This window comes from Lipotes vexillifer, unplaced genomic scaffold (assembly GCF_000442215.2).
Source record: "Lipotes vexillifer unplaced genomic scaffold, Lipotes_vexillifer_v1.1 scaffold159, whole genome shotgun sequence".
Taxonomy (NCBI): Eukaryota; Metazoa; Chordata; class Mammalia; order Artiodactyla; family Lipotidae; genus Lipotes; species Lipotes vexillifer.
The window spans coordinates 3,445,051-3,468,361 of NW_006770589.1; the positions used below are offsets into that span (position 1 = coordinate 3,445,051).

The 23,311-nt window shown below is 35.3% G+C and overlaps 1 protein-coding gene across 1 annotated transcript in view; it reads left to right on the plus strand.

Moving 5' to 3' along the window:
* Window positions 1-271: 271 nt before the first annotated feature.
* The window catches only part of HSPA4L (heat shock protein family A (Hsp70) member 4 like), a 49,225-nt gene continuing 26,185 nt past the window's right edge, over window positions 272-23,311 (plus strand). The window contains 9 exon segments of the mRNA XM_007446253.1: window positions 272-621; window positions 11,234-11,291; window positions 13,228-13,368; window positions 16,660-16,782; window positions 19,574-19,673; window positions 20,036-20,169; window positions 21,940-22,184; window positions 22,327-22,403; window positions 23,250-23,311. Coding sequence (XP_007446315.1) covers window positions 515-621; window positions 11,234-11,291; window positions 13,228-13,368; window positions 16,660-16,782; window positions 19,574-19,673; window positions 20,036-20,169; window positions 21,940-22,184; window positions 22,327-22,403; window positions 23,250-23,311 — 1,047 coding nt within the window. The 5' untranslated portion in view covers window positions 272-514.

Below are 23,311 nucleotides of genomic sequence, written 5' to 3' on the forward strand. Positions count from 1 at the left end.
GTGGGCAAACCGCCGGCGGCCGCTCTCACCTATAACAGCCGCAGTGCGCCCCGCTGCCGCGCGGTGGCGACCGAACTAGCTAGTTCTGCTTCCCCTCCTCCCCTCCTGCCCGATCCTCCCCGCTCCCCCTTCTCCTCCCTCCCACTCCCGGCTGCCTCAGCCGCCTCCATTTTCCAGATCTTTCTCGAACCCGCAGCTCCTCGGTCAGCCGTTGCCCGAGTGCTGACGGAAGCGGCCGAAGTCGAGGCCGGGAGCAGCCTCCCAAGTAACTGCCGGTTGGAGGCGGCCGAGCCGCAGTGGAGAGAGACCTGGCTGGCGGAGGCTGTGGCGCGGGCGGCCTCCATCTCCTCCAGGGTTCCCCGACTTGCTGCCCTCGTTTTAATGCGCAGCGACTTCGGGTCATCTCTCCTTTGCTTCTCGTAGGAGTCGCAGTTCCAGGAGCAACAGCCTAGAAGAGGACGCGGTCCCCGCACAGAGGGCTTCAGCACCATCCCCCCGACCATTAGGCGGCGGGATGTCTGTGGTTGGCATTGACCTAGGCTTTCTCAACTGCTACATCGCGGTAGCGAGGAGTGGCGGCATCGAAACCATCGCCAATGAGTACAGCGACAGGTGTACCCCGTAAGTGCCTTGTCTGGTCATAACCCTAGGAAATGTCTCCTCCCTACCCTTACGCTTGTCCCGCCCGCTGGTTTCTTCTGATGCGCGGAACTCTGAGATGACAGGTGCAGTGCATCAACTGCGATCTCTAGGGACCGCGGGTTGGCGCGCCCAGGTGGGAGTCGGACGTACTCAGCCCGCACAGCTGATTTTCCTTCAAGGACAAGGGACTTAACTCGGATAGCTGGCCCATCTCTCCTTTCTGTACCCACGCCCCCACTCCCCCCGCACGCCGCCCACCACACCTCTGTCTGCCGGCGGCCCTGCTTTAGTTTCCGGGAAGGGGATTGGAGTGGGACCACCACGATGTGCGGAACACTGGAGAAAGATCTTTGGTTACCCCTACTGGGGCTTGTGTGGGATTATTGGCCGCTGGCGGGCATCCCCGCTCGCTCAGTAGAAAAACTGTTTATTCTTTCTGCCCTTCCTCCTTTCCCCATCTGTCAGCGTGACAGCTTTCTCTCAAAAAAAGTAGGAAATGAAAGCTTAGACTGCAAATATCAGAAGATGAGTTGCAAGTTCATCTGACCCAGAAAACCTTTTTTGTTTGTTTTTAAAGAAGAGATTGAGATATTCAGGTTTTTATCTCAGTGTCCTTGAGAATTCGAGGTAATCGGATCGGTTTCCAGGGGCGTAGGTTAATGGTACATTAATAGGGAGAGAATCAGGGATGGGAGTCGTTGGCCTCAAGTATTGGTAATGTTCATCCGTTAAAGGAAAGTGGGGGAGTTAGAACCTACCAAAAGCATATTTCTACAGAATGAACCGTTGGAGAGTCAGAGGCCGCTGCCCGTATAAGCATAACTGTGAAGTGATTCCATTACGAACACTTAACGAAACATTTAGGACGAGTGGCATTATGTCATGGAAACATGTTTCCATATGTTCCATTGTTTCTCTGATCTGGGAAGTTAGCAAAGAATAGAATTAAGTAAGACAGGGTATGAAAAACTAGCTTCTTATTGTAGACTCCTGTTACCGGTAATTTTATGAGGAAACCAACTGTGCATATCTTATTTCCTATGGAGAGGCAACTAAACATGTTAATTTGACCCTTCTGAATGGTCCAAAATACAGTACTTTAAATATAAGACTGATCTTGTCAGTGTTAAGCTAAGCCTTTAAATAATTATATTACGACACTTTTATGAGTAATTTAAATTATGTCAAGGAGATGTTGATGATAGCTTACTTGAATCATTTTGTGCTTTGGTTTCTTTCCAAGAATGTTCTATAAGGTTTTATACCACGTTTTTCTAGATTATATGCATTACATTTATTTTACTGAAATTTTGGATCGTTATATTCTCAAATGTGAGCATAGGTCAGTTAATTTTCATAGTACTGTTAGAACTTTTCTTTTTACATCTTTTCTGGCTTTTATGCACAATGAGAAGGTGAAGTAGTAATTGTGAACTATTTATGACTTCATCTCTACAACGTTTTGTTTTAAGCCACAGCAGATACGGGCTTCTGCCAGAAAAGGACTAGGAAATTCCACTCTCCTCTTTCAGCAGAGTAAAGGTTAATGGGGGCAGCCTTTGGCTTCAGGGACTTAGCCTATGGAGAAAAAGTGAGAGGTAGGATGGACGTTCCCCTTATCTTTAAAGCTTTATCCTAAAAGATCATAAACCAGAATTGTAAAACAGATACTGCATTTCCAGGCTCAGAAATCTTAGTAGTGGGTCCATGACTCTTTAAATTTAAAGAGCCTGGCCAAACTTTCAAAGAGAGTTATTTAGAAATTAGGCTGCTTATTTAAGTCTTCTAGAAGTCTCTTTGTTAATATTCTTAAGCACATTGGCAAATTCTGTGTGGCTGAGATTTAATGATCTTTCTGATTGTAAGAGAGTCACTTCTAATATCTAGATTTAATGAGCCCAATCCAAAGTAGAAAGTTCTGAAGGTGGAAGGACTGTATTCCTAGCTTGTATCAGCAACTCTTCCCTTCTTTCTGTGGCTGTGTACTGTCATTTATCTCAGAAATATATCTTTTATTGTTACTGAACTAATACTTCACTGTAGTCCAGTGTTCTTATACTGTATATTTGCTTTGCAGGGCTTACGTTTTTGAGTGAAAACATAGCGCTTTCTGATCCCTAGACATTTATTCGTTAAATGCTTGTCTTGCAAAAAGCATAACTATTAGAGGACCTGTAACTTTTCTAATACACCACAGTGTTTAATAATATACATAAACTAGCATTTCAAAAATTTTTTTTCCATATTCCAGTTGCTGACATCAAGGTAATATGACACAGGTATTTCTGAGATGCAAATACATTATAAAAAGATCCTATGAGGACTTCCTGGGTAGTCCAGTGTTTAAGACTCCGAGCTTCCACTGCTGGGGGCACGGGTTCGATCCCTGGTCAGGGAACTAATATCCCACATGACCTGAGGCGAATAGAATAGAATAGATTAAAATAAGATAAAATATTGATAAAAAGGTCCTGTGGAAAAGAGGTAGGAAATGTTTGATTTAGTTGGTTTCAACATCCATACTTTTTCACATTTGTTTCATTCTTTAACATACTTGATTATGGATTCATGGGAGAATCCCACGTAGAAACGAAGAACAATTTAATGAAAAAGATAATTGCTTAAGTTTGGTCTACAATTACGGGACCAAGGGCAAGCAGTTAAACCTGTTCTTCAGATTCACCTTCTGTAAAGTTGGGAGTGCTTGTACTAGCCTCTCTTATCTCGTGCATAAATTGAAGAGGAAGAAAGAAATTGACATGCATAAATTGAATAAAATATTAACTTATTTTTTCTGAATATTTTCTTACTTAAAATTATTATGCATATAGTACATGTTCATTGTAGAAGTATAGGCATGTTAAAAGATGAAAAGGAAAATTATAATTTTTCCATCCAGAAATAAAACATCCAGATGGTTTTCTCTGTGTGTATTTCAAGGGTAGATTATATTTTATATTCTATATGGTGTCCTCTTTATATATAAAATATATTTCTATACTATTAGTTTTAGTGTCTGTATAATCATTTCCTTAATTTAATTCACCCCTTATTGGATATTCATTCAGGTTGTTTATATTTTCTTTTTATAAGCAGTGCTGCGATAACTATCTTTATAACTAAATTTTTGACCCTTAATTCCTTCAAATAAGTTCCTAGAAGTAGAATTACTGAGTGTGTACATTCTTAAGGCCTTAGATATGTTTGTATTGCTTGATTAAGTATAGATGTAGGGATTGGAATTTCCATGCTAAACTCAGTTATATCAAAGTGATTAGTTTCACACATGGGAAAAGAAAACTGCAGCCAGAAATCCTCATTCAGTATCAGATTAAAGCATGTGGTCAGCTAAAACATGCTGCCTCCCTGTATTGATAATAGTGATGTCTAGGTGCTAAGCATTGTGTTTGCGCTGTCACACATATCACACCAGTTCTATGAGTTTGATAATACTAGCTATCTTTTTCCATAAGAAGCCTTAAGCAAAGTTAAGTATCTTGGCCAAGAACTAGTAAGCAGTGAAATGGATTCAGTTTCAGGCTGCTTTGACCCCTGAACCCCAATGTCCTTACATTATCCATTGACATATGGATGGTATCTATATATTGGGTTCATGGGGGTGTAAGGGGACAAATTGCCTGGGCACTTACTGTAGACAGAAGGATCTTTAATATCAGTCAAGTCGTCTATTTTTGGCTATTTTTTAAGAAGTATTATCTTGTTTTAAAATGTTTTAATATGCTTTTAAGTTATTTTAAGAACATGTAAAACTCTTGTTTCAATTTAGAAATTCATTAAATATGTACACGAAATAAGTTACTGTAAACCTATGGAGGAAAGTAGTGTGGAAAGACTATAAACTATTAACAATGGATATTTCTTGACAGTAGAATTATAGAGTGTGCTTTTAATACATAGTCTGTAATGTTTCGAATTTTTTATGAACTTATTTTACAGTAAGGAAAATGGATCTTTTAATCAAACTATTAGTTCAAGACATTTTTGTTAGGTGTACGTATTTGTTTTGTCATCAACATTGTGTAGGATCCGACTTAACTGTTCAGTTCTCTGTTTTTCTATCTTCATTACTTTTTCCCTGTTTCTTTTCCAGTGTATGTATAATCTGAAAATATGCGAAAATATTATTTATACACTATACCTCAAATATGTGAGATGTCGTCTTCAATGCACAAAAGTAGAAATCACTTACCTTGGGGTATTGAAAATAAAAATTTTTGTACACAGAAAATGACAAAACTACAGACATTAACAGTGGCTAGTTGGGTAGGAGGACTTTTTATGATAATAGCAGTTTGGAGTAGAAGAATATTTTTACAGTTTTTTTAATTAAATATTCTTTGTACTATATGAAATGGTTTTGTTTGTATGTTTTACTATTAGCTTACATTAGCTTTGATTTAAAATATTTTAAATACTGAAGAATTACATAAAGTAAATGTACATAACTGGGATTTTTTTTTTTAACGTAGAATTACATTATACGTATTTTGCAATTGCTTTTTTCAAAATATACTGTGGACATCTCAGACTTGCTCATATGACTCTAATTTATCTCATCTTTTTAATGGTTGTACAGCATTCCATTTATCTATACACTACCATTAGTGTACATTTCAAAAATATTTTGCTATTGACAAACAAAAATTCAATGAACAGCTGCCCCACACCCTTCTTTTTTTAAAAAATGAAATTGTGCCTAAAGGAGTGGGTGGGCAGGTATCTCACACTTAAGCACGGCCAAAGCTAGAACTATAAAATCTTTTAGTATGAATATTATGCACGAAACAAAATGAATCTCCAGTCATTGCCTTGAATTTGTGGGTGAAAAATTCTGAAAAGTTTCTAGAAGGCAAGGAATGATAGGTACAAATTACATAATATCTATTACGAGTTGAAGGTGTTTCATGTCATTGGTAGTCTTTTTAGTATGTGGTCACTAAAATACAAATTAATGACCATAGCCATGTTCTAATAAAACTTTATTTGCAAAAATAAGTGGCAAGGGGTAATTTGCAAACCTCTGTTCTAGGCAGTCATAATCAAAAGACTAAAAATTACTGTGCATGGATATTTGTCTTTGAACTGATGAATTTTAAGTAAGATAGATAGCTTTTAAAATAATGTATCTAATAATTAATCTAAATACTTAATATGTCTCATTTAATGTATCTAATCAGCTTTTTAAATATTTAAATACCTATATAAATGTCTGTGATTTCTGTTAATGGGTTCAAGTTATAAACTAATTTGTGAATTATGCTTACTAGAAGCGTTTGGAAACTATTAAAGGAATTTTTGTTATTTTTATCTGTTAAAATGTTTTATGCATTGTCCATATTGAAAGATTTGAAAGTTTATATTACTAAATCATATATGCCTAGAAGTTTTATACTTTTAAGTAGCAAGCTAAAAAGGAAATGGCAACAATCAGTCCTTTTGAGAACATTCCTCCCCAACCCCTTCTAGGGCAACTTTTTTCCAGATAGTTAATTTTGAGAAATAATAACTAGATGTTTTCTTTACTGTCAAACTCTCAGATCCCTTAATTTGTTTATAGGCATTGAAACACTCTAAGAGTGTTGTCTCCAAGTTATTTGAACAACTAAGGAATCATTTTGTACAGAACACTATTTGGGAAATGATGCAGTGGTTCTCAGCTGGAGGAGATTTTGTCCCCTAGGGCATATCTGACAATATCTGAAAATGTTTTGGTTGTCACATGGGGAGGGGGAAAGAAGGAGTGCTACTGGCTTCCAGCAGGTAGAGGCCAGAGATGCTCCTGAAATCCTCTAGTGCACAAAATAGCCCCACTGCCTCAAAAAAAATTAGCCCAAAATGTCAGCAGTACCAAGGTTGAGAAACCCTGCTCTATAGACATCTTGGCAACCATATCAGCGGTTGACAATTTGATTCAGAGCCAAATTGGCCATGCAAGGAGCGGACCTTTTGATTTAAACCAATTGATTGTCCTCTCATATCATTAATTCAGCTATTGTGTTTCTTAGCATCTACTCAATGATAGCCAAAGAGGCTATAAATAGTAATTATGGTCTCATGGGACTGGCAAGGAAAGTGGAGATTTCTAAAAATAGGGCTATTTTTAAAGTGTAAATGGTAAGATCAAGAGGTTTTGAATCCTTTGCTTTATAAAGAAGTGTTGCCCTATTAGGTGAGAAGTTTCATAGTCTGTTGGCAGTATGTGTTTTCTCCAACCTAACCATGCTTGGCTTTATAAAAATAGGCTTTATAAGAGAGACAGAAAGTTAATCTTAGATTTTAAGGGAAAATACAAGTACAACTTTCTTAAAGTAACATCTTGTCATTTGATTTTTATGCCCCTCCTCTACTAAAAGTGATATAGGACATTCAGAAGCTTTGCTTATTTGTTTAGAGTTTTGTGGCATTCTTTGAGAATCTAGGACTACCACTGTGGTGGCAACATCAGACTGGATATAATATATTTAAGCTGCATTGTGAACTCTCCTTTTTTTTTCTTTTAGGTATAAAATGGAATTTCTAAATAGTAGTTGAAATAATATATAAAAAGTATAATATAACTGGATTATGTGATACATAGTTGGATAAACTGTTGAATATCCTTTTCTATAAAAACTTTTATATCAACCTAATATGTGTGTATTTTCCTTGGTATTACTAAAGGTCAGGTAAAAGTGTTGAAAGAGAATAGGTATTTAACTTATTTTGATTTTTCTGAGAATCCTTGGCAGGTATTTATTTAATGGCTGTGTTCTAGAATCTTTTTGAAAAAAGAAAAATTGCAGGAAGGAATTTGAAGAACTTTAGTATGTGAGGAGAATTTTCTCTGTATTGAAACTGGGTATTTCCAAGTTATAACATTAAATTTTTAAACTTTAAAAGTTGTCTGCTTTTAACCTAAAAGAATATCTGATAATGATAACTGTTTAGCTTTCCTTGTGAAGTGATACAGGTGCAAAACATATTTCAGTGAATACAGCACTTAATAAATGATAGTTGAATCAATATTATTTGGAACTAAGTGTTCTGACAAGTTAAACTCTTGAGAATCAACCTAAGATTTTCTGTGCATTGAAATGTTGGTAGCCTCGTATTGAAAAAAGTATTCAGAAGTGTATCCAAATAATGGAGTTGAGAGTAAGATGGACTATAAACAGGCTAAGAGATGGTAAGTCCATGTTTTCTCTGATGAGTTTCAGCGTGGAATGCCAACCATCTGTGTGGATTGCTATATCAGGTATGCAGATATCTACTCTGGCAAAGGCTGTGTTGAATCAAGGAGTTATTTGCAAGAGAAATGAAGATGTCACCTGAACCACTGATTTTTACTATATCCTGTTTTGGCCAGATCACAATTAAAAGTAACTTCCATTTCATTCATCTGTTCATCACATTTAACATTTTAGTCCTAAATATATATCTGCTTGGATGTCTCAAAGGTACCTCAATCTCAACATGTCCAAAATAGAACTTGTGAAGGTCCATCCCCAAATGTGTCTCTCTTACAGTGTTTTCTGTCCCATTGCATGGCACCGCTATCTACCCTCTTACACAAACTGGAAACCTAGACATTATTCTTGACACTTACCTCTTCCTATTATGTATTCCAGCACTATTCAATAAAAATAAATATAACGTATGTGAGCCACATACATAATTTTAAATGTTCTAGTAGTTACATTAAAAAGGTAAGAAACAGGCAAAGATTTAATATACTTGATTAAATCACTATATTCAAAATCTTATTTCAACATGTAATCAGTGTTTTAAAATTAATGAGATTGTAACATTTCTTTTTAAATTTTAAATCTTCAAAATCCAGAGTGTATTTCACACTTAAAATAAATACATCCAATTCAGACTAACTGCGCTGGAGCTCCAGTGTCACAGTTGGTTAGCGCGAGGTACTTATACAGCCTAGCTGCGTTTCATGTACCTGATAGCCACGTGTGTCTGGTGGCTGCCTGATTGTACCGCGAAGACGTAGTTCATCACAAAGTCCTTTGAGTTTTAGCTCCTAAAATCTCTTAATTCCTTTTCCTTCTGTCTCAGCTGCTACTATACTGATAGAGATTATTGATAACTTCTAGCCCTCCTCCCATTCCTGTAGTCAAAATGATCTACACCAGGGCTTCCCTGGTGGCACAGTGGTTGAGAGTCTGCTTGCTGATGCAGGGGACACAGGTTTGTGCCCTGGTCCAGGAAAATCCCACATGCTGCGGAGCAGCTAGGCCCGTGAGCCATGGCCACTGAGCCTGCGCCCGGAGCCTGTTCTCCGCAACGGGAGAGGCTACAACAGTGAGAGGCCCGCGAACCCAAAAAAAAAAAAAAATGATCTCCGCCAAACACTCCCCTAATTGAATCCATCATCATTTACTCTTCCTTCAAATCTCATCACTTTCTCCGATAAGCCATTCCTGATCCTCTTTTAGGTCAATTCGTGCTGTTGTCTACTCTCATTGCACCATGTGTACCCGTTTTTGTACCACCTAGTTTACTTTCACTTGTGACTCTATAGCAATATAAGTCCCAAGGGAGCCAAAACGATGTCTGACTTTTTTCCCCTTATTATTATAGCTTTAGTACCCAACAGAGTGCCAGACATGTAGTAGTTACTCAGCATTCATCTGTTAAATTGACTGAATGAACTTAACTGCTTGCCTTCCCTGAAAAATCCTGTGTCCCCAGTATAACAATATCTTGTTCAGCCCTTGAAAAGCACTGTTCTGGGATCTTTTTTTTTTTTTTCACTTTGTATTATATGTAAGCATGGAGTGTTCATTCTATTATTCAAAAGCCTTTAATGGACTCTCATAACCTACTGAAATATATTTCAAATTTATAATATATCATTTGAGACACTGTATAATCTGGCCCTCTGATGTATCTACCAAAATGTCCTATGAAACTAGCAAAGTTGTATTCTTCCTAGTCTTCAAGTGAGCATTAACCTTAGGAGCCATCTTCCCTTTCTTTCACCAAGTACCTTGGTTATGTACCAGATGTCTAGACCAGTGCTATCCAGAACTTTCTATTCTGCAGTGTATGTTCTATGTATTTTCTGTTCTCTGCATATCCAGTAGCCGTATGTAGCTGTTAAGCACTTGGCTCTTGAGCCCTTGAAATGTGACTAATGCTGAGGAACTGAATTTTTAATTTTAGTCAATTTAAATTTTACTAGCTACATGTGGCTAGTGACTACCATATTGGATAGTGCGGATCAAGGCAATGGGACATACATTATCTACCTACGTGGCGTTCACATCCTACTGTGGAGATAGTAAAAAAATAAATTGTATCAGATGGTGATACATTATGGAGAAGAATAAAATTGGGGAAACAGGAGGTGTATGTATTGGGGAGGAGCAAGAATGTTATTTATATAAGATAGAGAAGGTATCTTGGATAAGCTGACATTTGAGCCAGAGACATGAAAGAAGTGAGAGCTCATGGCATGTGTTCCAGAAAGAGAGAACAGTGTGTACAAGGCCCCTGATGCAGAAATGTGCTTGCCCTCTTCCAGAAATAGCAAGGAGACCTGTGTACCTAGATTGAAGTTCCAGAGTAGAGCAGCTAAGAACCAAACCATGAAGGGCTTTATTGGCTGTTGGGGAGATAGGATACCATTGAAGAGTTTTTAGCAGAGGAGTTTGTCTTTAAGAGGATCACTCAGGCTGTCATATTGAGAATAGACATATACTGGGAATGTCCTTTTCCACAAAACAGATACATATTAAAATGCTTTCTTTTCTTTCAAGTCTTAATTCAGAAATCACATCTTCCACCTGCTTTTCCTAAGCCTTATTATCTAGAAGTGATTATTCTCTTTTTTTGCTAGTATCATTCATAATTTTATTTTATATGTTGATTTTCTTTTGATAGACTATATTCTCCAAGCACAGTGATTGTAGCTAGTATATACACAATGCCTGTAAATATTTTTTGATTGAATGATTACCTGTAATTACAACTGAAACCATGGAAACATTTTCTCAAATCACAACATGAAATTTTTTTTTGAAAAATGTTACTCTACACTTGTTTTTATAAGCAGAATTACATTTGCAGTAATAAAAGCAACAATCATATTGTTCAAAGCATTTACCTATATTCACTCACTTAATCTTCACACAACTCTGAGTAGGTATTATTATCAACACTATCTTCTTGATGGGAAGCTGAGGCAAATAATGGTTAGGTAATTTCTACAAGGTTGCTCAGCTGTTAATCGGCAGAGGCAGGATTTAGATCCAAGGAGCCTGGCCTTACTAAATACAGTTAGTCTTTTTAGTAAGTCACAGACCAGTAGAATTTGAAAAACAATTTTGGGACCAATACAGTGTTGCCAAGTATTAGCACATTAAGAAAAATTCTAATATTTATTCTGACCACTATTCTATTACTTAAGAAAGTTTAAAAATAGGTAAAATTCTGATTTCAGTAACCTATTTTTTTGAGTAATACATAATTATATTCATTCCTGTAATTCATTTTTATATAGAGAGAAGCAGAGTAATAGCACATTAGTATAAAAATACCTTGAGAACAAACTTTTTGTTTTTTTCCTGTTTAGAGCCTGTATATCTTTGGGATCAAGAACGCGAGCCATTGGAAATGCAGCTAAGAGCCAGGTAAATTGTTCCTGTAGATGTTTTGACTTACAGGCAGAGTTAACTTCATATTGGTGACTAAGCTCCCATTTTATGTACTTGAGAATGAAAAAAGAGAATAAAGAAGATGACTGGTCCTTATATCTTTGTACCTTATTAGATATGTTTTGCTTTGGGTTGTAAAATGTTTCTTGAATTTTATTTTAAAAAAATCTTAGTTGTGAAGTCAGAGTATGCTACCAAATGGCGTCAGTTTTTCCTTGTATGGTCACTTTCTATGAGGGATATCCTCCTATCTAGAATATATACTTCTACAACAAGTGAATGATGTCTTTGTAAAAGAAGGTGGGAAAAAATGGAGAAACTAATATCCAGAGTAATCCTCTGTGGCTACTATTTTACTACTACTTTACATGGAATCTGTTTAAGTATTTATATTTCTAGGCTTCTGAAATCTGTTTACATAAAACATTCACTTTTAACATTCCATGCTATAGGTTCATCTTCCTTGGACTTTGTTTATTACCATAAACCAAAACCCTTAACCGTTATTTCTTACATTTTAATATATACCTGAGTCTTCTTTATTACAAAATAAGTCTGTTTAATGGGACATTTTTCCTCATGACTTTTTGTACTCAATTATTCAATTGACTCATTTATCCACGAATTTTTGAGTTAAGATTTTTTTTTATCAAGATTGTCTTACAGTTGGCCTGTGTATGAATGTGTTTTTTTCTTTATTTTCCATTTTCATATTACATATAAACAAATGTTTGTGCCAAAAGGACCCCTTCACTAAAGTTTACATCTCGTATTCTGGCTGATGTTCTTTGTTTAAAAAGAATTTTCCTTATTTTTTTGGGCTGCGTTGGGTCTTAGTTGCGGCACACAGGATCTTTGATGAGGCATGCAGGATCTTTTCGTTGCGGTGCTCGGGCTTCTCTCTAGTTGTGGCATGCCAGCGTTCTCTCTCTAGTTGTGGTGCATGGGCTCTCTGGCTCCAGAGCGTCTGGGCTCTGTAGTTTGCGGCACATGGCCTCTCTCGTTGAGGCGCGCAAGTTCAACAGTTGTGGCGTGTAGGCTTAGTTGCCCCACGGCACGTGGGATCTTAGTTTCCTGACCAGGGATCCAAGTTCTGTCCCCTGCATTGGAAGGCGGATTCTTTAACCACTGGACCACCAGAGAAGTCCCCTGGCTGATGTTTTAAGTGTATCATAGACCTCAGACTCTCTGAAGAAAGCAAACTATGAGTTACTTCTCCAAAAAAGCTAAAGAGATCAACATGGTAATTCAGCATCCCAGTAGTTTTCATCTCATAATTGAAGATCCAGATCTACTTGGCTTTAAAGATCACTAAGAGGGAAGCAACTGGATCTCAATGATATTCTGTAGTTTGAACTACATGTTCTAGTTAAAGAAAAAAATTACTTTGCCAAAATACAAGCTATTTACAAATTAAGATACTTTAACTTGGCATCATATTACATGGAAGGAGTTTTAATTTACTAGCCTAGGAGCAGCTTTCAGCAACATAGTAACACAAAGAATAAGATATTGAGAGTAAAAGAAAAACATGGCAATAAAAAACATAGTTTAAATAAAAACATAAAAACATAAATGAAAGTGGAAAGAAAGAAAGAAATCAAAGATACTAATTTATTAGCCCAAAAGTGTTGAAGAAAGCCAGAAATGAGTTGTAGATAGATTTTCATTGTATTATTTGAAAAGTTTTAAAGTTTTCTTTTTTGAATCTAACATTCCTAAGGTAGGAGCAGAGTTGGAGGGGCAATAGTGTAATTTTTCTTTCAATTAGAAACCAGAAGAATGAATGATTGTGTGTGATTCTGAACTTGGATATATAGGATAAGGAGACTTGTTGATTCTCATGTATTAGCATAGTGTTTATTTTGCATTAATTAAGTAATTGATAAATAAAAGTGTTTACTGCCAACAGATAGTCACGAATGTAAGAAATACAATTCATGGTTTCAAAAAGCTTCATGGGCGATCATTTGATGATCCTGTTGTGCAAACTGAAAGGATCAGGCTTCCCTATGAGCTGCAGAAGATGTCTAATGGAAGTGCAGGAGTTAAGGTAAGCTTATATTCCCAGAATGCAAATATATGTTCAAATTAAAGAAACCAAATATGATAATATTGCCTGTTTTTAAATACTTAAAAATTTTTAAATTTAACTCCTTTCCTCTGGATGCAGTACCTTTATACCAAAAATACAGGCAGTTTTCATAATATGCTTTAGTGAATGCAAAAAAAAAATCTGATTTAGAATAATAATCTTTTTAATCCAAATACTTTTATTGTCAAGAAAAAAGGGTTATTATTTGGAGAACTTTTAGAGGTGAACCACTTTTAAGGAATAAAGGCAGAAGCATATGTGATTTAGAAAAATAGACCCCAAAAGTATGTTAATTTCTATAATGAGCTTTCTCTGATTTAGAAGAATCTTATAACATATTATAGAAGTATTAAAGCAAACTCTTCTTCCAAGTAAGAGATGGATTCTGGATTTTAACTTCTACATCCTGAGACAGAAAGTTATAGATTGGTTAACAAAAACTAACAGAATACCCCAAACCACATAGTTACTATATGGCTCAGCAGTTCTACTCTTAGGTATATACACAAGAGAATTGAACCATATGTGCACACAAAAATTTGTACACTAATGTTCATAATAGCATTATTTATAATAGCCAGAAAGTGGAAACAACCCAAGCGTCCATCAGCTGATGAGTGGATAAACAAAATGTGGTATAGCTATTCAATGGAATATATTATTTGACCATAAAAAGGAGTGAAGTACTGATATGTGCTACAACATGGATGAACTTTGAAAACATGCTAACTGGAAATAAGGCAGATATAAAAGGCCACATATTGTATGATTCCATTTTTGTGGCTATCCAGAATCAGGCAAATCAGTAAACATGGAAAACAGATGTGTGGTTGCTAGGAGTTAAGGGTAAGGGGGAATGGGTGAATCTACTGCTACTACTGCTAATGGGTCACTCTTTTTAGGGTGATGAAAATGTACTACAGTTAATGGTAATCAGTGTACAGCTTTGAATAGACTAAAAACCACTGAATTATATACTTCAGAAGGATAAACTTTATGTGGTATGAATTATATCTCAAAGTTAAAAATTTTAATAGCTGATTTTAAACTTGATATATATTTCCATGTTTAGAAGAGGGTTCTGACTACAGGATGGATGATGAGTTGTAGTAAGGAGACATGAGACTTACAGTAGTTCAAAAGAGACACCATGAGAGATTAAAGACAAGTTGAAAAATGGTGAAATTTGTGGATCAGGAGGTGAAATTTTTGGATCAGGAGTTTTTAACTAGGAAGCTGGATGGGTCATGATAGCAATAAATGAGATAAAGAATAATATTCACATGTCCTTTAGATATGATAACTTCTGGTTAATGACTCTTTGTGGAGCAGTTTTATTCTAAACTACTTAAATTCTTTTGCTTTTATTCTTTCAAAAGAAAATTAAAAATTATGCTTTGTGAGTAGTTTGATAAAAACAAAATAAATTATTTTTACAGAAAGCCAAAACCTAATTTTTTTTGACATATAACATTGTATTAATTCAGGTGTACAACATAATGATTCAATATATGTATACATTCAGAATGATCACAGTAAGTCTAGTTAACATCCATCACTGCACAATTTTTTTTCCTTGTGATGAGAACTTTTACCATCTACTCCATAACTTTCTCTATCTTTTTTTGCCCTCTAGTTTTGGTGGCCATGTCTTATGAAAGAATGCACTAGAAGTACAGTCTTCTCTTGTTGCAGAGCACAGACTCTAGGCATGTGGGCTTCAGTAGTTGTGGCACATGGGCTTAGTTGCTCCATGGCATGTGGGATCTTCCCGGACCAGGGCTCGAACCCGTGTCCCCTGCATTGGCAGGCAGATTCTTAACCACTATGCCACCAGAGAAGTCCGAAGTAAAGTTTTTTAACACCTTATATATCATTTTTTTTTTTTTTGGCCAGGCCGTGCAGCTTGCAGGATCTTAGTTCCCCGGTTAGGGATTGAACCAAGGCCCACAGCAGTGAAAGCGCCAAGTCCTAAGTACCGGACCACTAGGCCAAAACCTAATTTTTAAGTGATACAATTTTTATACAGTCATAGTGAGTGCATGCAAGCTAGTTGAAGAGGCTTTGAAAACGTTAATCAGTCCTGTGTCAAACTAAGTTTCTTCATCTTTTGAAGACTGAAGATATTTAGCATTCAACTTCTCAAGCATTTTATCCACTTATTTTTTCTGACATTTGTTTGAATAAACTTTGATGTTTATTCCATCTAACTTTTATATTATTTTTAAAAATACTGTATTGTTGTGCCTCCTATAATCAGACTAAGACACATGGGTACTTGATTCATTTTCCCTTGTTTCAGTGTGCTTGATTTCTTCCCATGTTTAAAGACAGTAATTTCATGTAATGCTTGGTTTTGAACTTACTTGTAAATTGATTTGGAAACAAATGGCTATCAATTTTAAGTCTGTTTCAAAGTAAATTTTATATAATTATTTATACATACTTATACACCTATATACAAACATGCATTGTGCTGCTTGATAAGTTCTTTAAAGCTCTTCCAAAGTTTAGTGTATTCACTCCATTGGGGTACAAAGTTAAAAGGCATAGCCTTTTCTTCTGTAAGTTAGATGTAGTTATCATATAGGTTCTAAGGTAACTTTGTATTGCTTATAAATGTTGTGGTTGTCATTATGAAAGGGTTTGATTACTTGAATAAAGCACAGTATTCCTTGGTCAAGAAGCACTGTAAAGTTTCATTTTAGGTGCTTAAATTCAGCCTAGTCTTAAACCTGTATATGAGGTGAAGTGGTTATTTTAAAAAATAATTTAAAAATTCCATGTATACATCTATATACAGTAATATATATTAAATTTCTTTTTTTTTTCAATAAGGAATTTTTTTTTGGCTGTGTTCTCATTTCCTTTTCACAAAACTGTATTACTAAAGTTTTCATTTTAAACCCAAGAAGAGTTCTAACTTCCAAAAGAAAGATTATTTGATCTTTTTCCCCTTATTTGTTTATAAGAGTAGTGAATGATAAAACTTGCTGTTCTGGGAGATGGGGATCTGGAGCATGTAAAGACACTCTTGAAGATAATTTATTTGGTTATAATACTATGTGTAAGGCACTGGAACTTCAGAGATGAGACATAATGATACTAGAGCAATCCTTTTGGTATATAACTTCATTGAGCAAGGACTTTGCCTTTTTCACTGTTGTGTATCGATCATATATAAGGTAGGTGCTCATAAAATACTAGATGAATAAATGACTCGATAAATATCTCCTCTTTTGGCTTTAGGCGCGATACCTAGAAGAAGAGAGACCTTTTGCAATCGAGCAAGTTACTGGAATGCTGTTGGCTAAGCTTAAAGAGACTTCAGAAAATGCTTTGAAGAAACCAGTGGCTGACTGTGTGATTTCAGTAAGTTTTACCTCAGTAGTGAACACTCTTGAATCATATTTTCCAGTGTATTAATGTTGTATTGAAATATTTTTCTTCCCTTTTCTTTATTCCTTCTGCCCTTATCCAGTAAATAACCTAAATCCATTTGTACTTTTATGTTAAAAAATTATTTTGATAAAGTTCAGGATTGAGTTTCCCATAAAGTTAACTGTGATAATCAGTGAATCTTAAAATAAAAACTAATGCATGTGATTAGTTGGTGACTGCTGTACCTGCCACTTATCCCTAAGAATCTTTCCAGGTAGCACTTAACGTCCTACCTCTAGGGACTGACCTTAGTAACATTTATGTCAAAGGTTGAAAATGCCCAGTTGGGAATTTGAGATTCTGTATATTCTGTATCAGAAATAAAAGATCCTTTTTTTAAAATGATAAATTAGATGTATTTAACGTGTATACTTCCAGAAGTTTTGACATACGCATACACCCGTGAAACCATCATCATCACAATCAGTATAATAAACACATTTATCACCCTTCAAAATCCACTTGAGCCTTTAAGATAAAAATTGTTTTTATAGAAGATGAACAGCATGATGCTTTGATATACATAGTGAAATGATCACTACAGTTAAGCAAATTAACGTATCCATCTCCTGTGGTTACTTTTTTTGTGTTTGTGTGGTGAGAATACCTGAGACCTACTTTCTTAGCACATTTCCAGTATATAATAGAGTATTGTTAAGTGTAGTCACCATGCTGTACATTAGATTTCTAGAACTTATTCATTCTACATAACTGAAATTTTGTATCCTTTGGCCACTGTCTCCCCATTTCCCCCACCCCCTGCCCCTGTTAACCACCATTCTACTCTATCATATGAATTAGACTTTTTTAGATTCCACATATAGGTGAGATCATGCAGTACTTTTCAGAAAGAAAAGATCTGTCTTTTAAAGATTCTTAACAAAGCGTTTAATCTTTTACCCCCTGTTTTATCTCTTGAGATCCCATTATATATTGATAACTAGTTTTTAAGTTATATGTTGTCACCTAAATGTGAATATATTCTTAGTATTGTTAAACTTGACTACATAAGTTAAGGAGTCTCATGTCATCAGAAAAATAGAATCGTATTATGAACTCTTCAGTGAATTTAGTAATTAAAATTTTTCAGGTGTATTTATTTATTTTTTAAATATTTATTTATTTGGTTGTGCTGGGTCTTAGTTGCAACAGGCGGGCTCCTTAGTTCCGGCATGCATGTGGGATCTAGCCTTGACCAGGGATCGAACCTGGGCCTCCTGCATTGGGAACATGGAGTCTTAACCACTGTGCCACCAGGGAAGTCCCTGTCAGTTGTATATAGAATTTTTAAATGAGAGAAAAATATTAGCTTAGTATTTTGTTTTCCAGTCATTTTGTTATAGTAAATGATAGAGTTTACCATTGTCCAGGCCCTATTAAAGGCGTTTAACGTGTATTAACCCATTTAATCCTCAGAACCACTCTGTAGGTAGGATATTATTAACCTCAATTTCACGGATGAAAAAACTGAGACACAGAGAAGTTAAATAACTTGTGATCATAACTCTTCCATTATACTGCTACTTGAAAGTATATGTCAGAATGGTGCACATTTTAAAAATGTATCTTAAATTCAAATCCATCCCTATTTATTTAGCCATACTTGATTTTACTTTCATGTCAGAAATTAGTATCAGAACATGGCATTGTGAACTTCTTGGGCATTATTAACTTTGTAATCAGTGCAGTAGACCCATGTGAGCTGTACAAAGGGAAGTATTTTCTGCTCTATGCACTGTCATATCCCTAATGGCTAGAAAAGTACTGGTACATAAGTGCTTAGTGAAAATTAAGTGAACCATACCTTATAATTTAGATTTTTGTTTGAAGGATAATACCAAAATCAGGATATACAGACTTATCAAAATTCAAGTTCTTTTTGTGTTATTATCTATTAAATGAAATTTCTAAATTCAAAAAGCACTAAGATTGGAGGAGACTATTACTTAAAATTGGAAGAGCCCCAAGTTTTATACATGGATATACTTAATTAGCTTTTTAGAAATTTGTCTGTAGACCAAATGAAAGTGCTTCTTAGTTTGACAGTAATAAGTATATGTAATCTTAATTATTAGTTTTAAATTAAGAGTTTATTTTTTAATAGAAATATATTTAATGTTTTTTCGTGATTTATAAAGAAACACATGCTCATCATAAGTCCCCTGCAATATAGTTCCCCCTCCCTTTGAAATACAACCATTGTAAACATTTGGGAATATATTCTTCTAGTAGTACATACATACACAAAAATGAAATCATGCTCTACATGTCCCCTTTTTTAATGTAATAAAGATACTATTCCATGACAATTCAGATCGATTTGATTCTAACATCTATATAGGATTCCATTATGTGGATATAACGTATTTAACCAATCTCATTTTAATAGACACTTGCGTTTTTAATGTTTCATTATTAAAGATTAACAAATAAGTATTTTTATAGACCAACATGAGAAGGATTTAACATATTTTTGAAATCCTACAATATTAATTCTATTTTACTAATTGCTTTAAATTTGTATTCATACTTTAGGTCAAAACTTTATGATGTAGAAATTGCCAACCTTAAAAAAAAACTAGTATTTTTTCCTCATTTATTTTATTATAACACCAGTCTTTGCCTTAAGCTGTACATAAGTTCATTTTTCAATTGATGAAATGTTTAAGTAAAATCTATTACATTGAACTAATAACACTTAATTATTGTTTTGCAACACCAGATTCCGAGCTTTTTCACTGATGCTGAGAGAAGATCTGTGATGGCTGCAGCCCAGGTTGCAGGCTTAAATTGTTTAAGGCTAATGAATGAAACTACTGCAGGTGAGCAGTTTGCAATTTGAAAATTACTGTCAGAAAAATATTATTATAGGTTTTTTTTCTAATTAATACAAAGCATTTATTTTTTAACTCTATTATGTACTGATATAAGCTTGTCATTTTGGAGCACAACATTATGGCAGAGTTTAAACATGTCTTTCATTGGCTATAAGAGTCATTAATATTATAGGGTTAGAGATGGGTAGAGAAAAAACATTAACCAATTTGTGAAAAGTGAATTTACTTTGAAACTAATAATTTGTATTATCCTACTGTGTGTTAAAATGTAGTATCAACATGACTTGCCTATTGTTTTCCAAGTGATTGCTAGGCTGGAATTAACCTAATTCTTTGTTCTTACATAGTTGCACTGGCATATGGAATTTATAAACAGGATCTTCCTCTGTTAGATGAGAAACCAAGAAATGTAATATTTATTGATATGGGACATTCTGCCTACCAGATCTCAGTTTGTGCTTTTAACAAAGGAAAACTTAAAGTAAGTAAATAAATGATTTACTATATTTAATTTTAATGTCTAAGAGCATATGAGACTATATAGAGAACCCTAATGCTTGGGTTTAAATCCTGGCTCTGCCACTTAAAAACTGTGACCTTGAGCAAGTTACTTAACCTCCCCAAATCTCAGGTTCCTCACCTGAGGATATTATCAGTAAGTACCTCATAGAATTTTTGAGGATAAAATGAGTTAATGATTATAAGATGCTTGGAATGCCATATAGCAGATATTATGTGTTAGCTATTTTTACTATTTTTGAGGTTTTCAGTCACCTATCAGGGAGCATAAATTACATATTTATAAATGTACATAGGAAACATTTCTAAAATGATTCCCATTGTCTTTAGAAACCTTTCTATCCTGGAGTCCTAATCAAAATTTTCTACAGTGTGGTATTATTTACCTCTATATGCTTATCTTCTTACAGCCTTTGTTTGGTTTTGTATTCATTTCTACATTGATTATCTTACCCAGACTTAACACACTCTCTCTCTCCCCCCATTACACACATGTATAGATTAGCTCAGAAGAGTAAATGCTTTGGGTTATCCAGCACCTTTCAGAGCCTTTCATTTATAGTACTATATTAACATCCTTGTAATCAAAAAATTAAAGGGAAATGACTCATAGTGAATATAGAATAGTTTCTTGAAAATTGATTTAATCCTTGGTATTTAGTGTTGAATTTTAACTTAATTAAAAAAGAACACTTTCCTTTCTTCCTTTTTAGTGAATACCCTAGAGTATAGAGCTATAATTTTTTAGATCACAGGCCCCTTTGGAAGTTTGATAAAAGCTATGGCCCTTCTCTCAGAATGATGCACATTTGCACTAGTCACATACCTACACAATTTTACATCTAATTTTGGGTAATACTGGACCTCATGAGAAGTCTGTCCATGGATTCTTCATGCTAATCTGGGATAACATCCCAATCAGTCTGTGCTCACATCCTACTGTGATGTTTACCACTATTCCACCACCCATCCTTGTGAAAAAAAGTTGATGAACCACACCAACAGTGGGATTCTACTTTTTTAGTCATGACTGTTATAAGTAGTTATTTTTGCCCTCTACCTCGGGGAGAGAGACTAGATGTCTTGGTCCTGTTTTCAAGAACTATATCGTTGAAGTGCTGTGACTCATCTATTCCTTTTCCACTCGACTGCTAACTGGGGCCTATTGCTCAACAAGCTTATTATATTAAATTTTTGTCTCTCCTCTTCATTTTTTTTGTTTTCTTTTTTGTTCCCTCACGTGCTTTTTTGTTCCTTCTATATATTTATGAGGGATGGGGGCACTAATTCCTGATTTGTAAGTTGACCAATTACAATATTTTAGATTTAATCTTTGGATTGGCTCTTCTTGGCTGTTTTGTTTTTGGTTACATACTTAGGACCCTTTCTTTGCTCTCTTAAACTTGGTTTTTGGCCCACCTGTTCAGTGTTGTTATAGAACCATGGGTTGTGAGATAATGAAGTTTTAGTCATTATAACTCAGTTATTTCAGAATTAGAATTATTCTTTCACGCAGGTATATAGACCTATAACTTAAAGCAGATAATTCAGAGTGGATAGATATGTTGGCTAAATATAAGTAATAATTAATATAAGTGGTTCCAAATTTGGCACCCCTGTGATTTTTGTCAAGCTCTTTGGTTTTGATTTTAATTTTAAAAGGTATTTTGGAGGGGGTGCTGAAAACATCTAATATTTCTGAAAATTCAATTCTGGTTTTTCAATTAAACAGGTCTTGGCTACTACCTTTGATCCATATTTGGGTGGCAGGAACTTTGATGAGGTTTTAGTAGACTACTTCTGTGATGAGTTCAAGACAAAATATAAGATAAATGTAAAAGAAAACCCTCGGGCCTTGTTGCGCTTATATCAGGAATGTGAAAAACTAAAGAAGCTAATGAGTGCAAATGCATCAGACCTTCCACTGAACATTGAGTGTTTCATGAATGACCTTGATGTTTTTAGTAAAATGAACAGGTACCATGCATGCTTTCAGTTTGAAAAGTGTTTCCTTATTTTATGTTTAGTTCATGTCTGATTTTTCTTCGTTCTGTTATTTTAGAAGATATACTCAATTTTTATATCCCCAAATAATGAATTTTATTTCATTTTCCCACAGGGCTCAGTTTGAACAATTATGTGCTTCCCTCTTAGCCAGAGTTGACCCACCATTAAAAGCAGTAATGGAACAAGCTAGTAAGTGGAAGTTACTGAACTAACCATCAAAACTGTACCATGGTGTTACTTGAATGGGGTAGAAAATGGTAAAACAATAAAAAATTCATGTGCTTTTTGAAGACTTATATTTCTTGTTTTAGAGAAGGAGATTATAACTCATTGTTTATTCATAAGAGCAGGGCCACTAGAAATCAAAGTTTATGAGAACTCCTTCTGACTCATATTGTTTACATCATAAAACTAATGCTAGTTATATTTGAAGGTGTCTATATGTAAGATTTTAAAGATTGATTGAAAGTTGAAATGACGACATGACTGCTTTTTGTTAGTTTTTTTTTTTTTTTTTTGCGGTACGCGGGCCTCTCACTGTTGTGGTCTCTCCTGTTGCGGAGCACAGGCTCCGGAGGCGCAGGCTCAGCGGCCATGGCTCACGGGCCCAGCCACTCTGCGGCATGTGGGATCTTCCCGGACCGGGGCACGAACCTGCGTCCCCTGCCTCGGCAGGCGGACTCTCAACCACCGCACCACCAGGGAAGCCCTGCTAGAGTTTTTTGTAATCAATTAAAATTACCTTCTGTGGCGATTTGTGAGGTGGAAGTTAAAACTGAAGGACTCTGAAGTCCATGAGGTGCATGTCTGTCCTTGTGGTCAATTCATCATCTAGACCAAGTACAGTGCCTGATAAGTAGATAATTAATATCTATTAAATTTTGCTTTTTTCCAAAATTTTATCTTCTTTCCATTTTATCTTGTTTTGAGCAAATAAAAAAATAGGTTTTTTTTAAAAAGTACTTTCTGGGGTCTACTGTTCACATTTTTATAAGGACTGTCTTATTTTTCTCAATTAAACCTTTCATTTTCCAGACTTACAACGTGAAGACATAAGTAGTATAGAAATTGTAGGGGGAGCAACACGAATTCCTGCT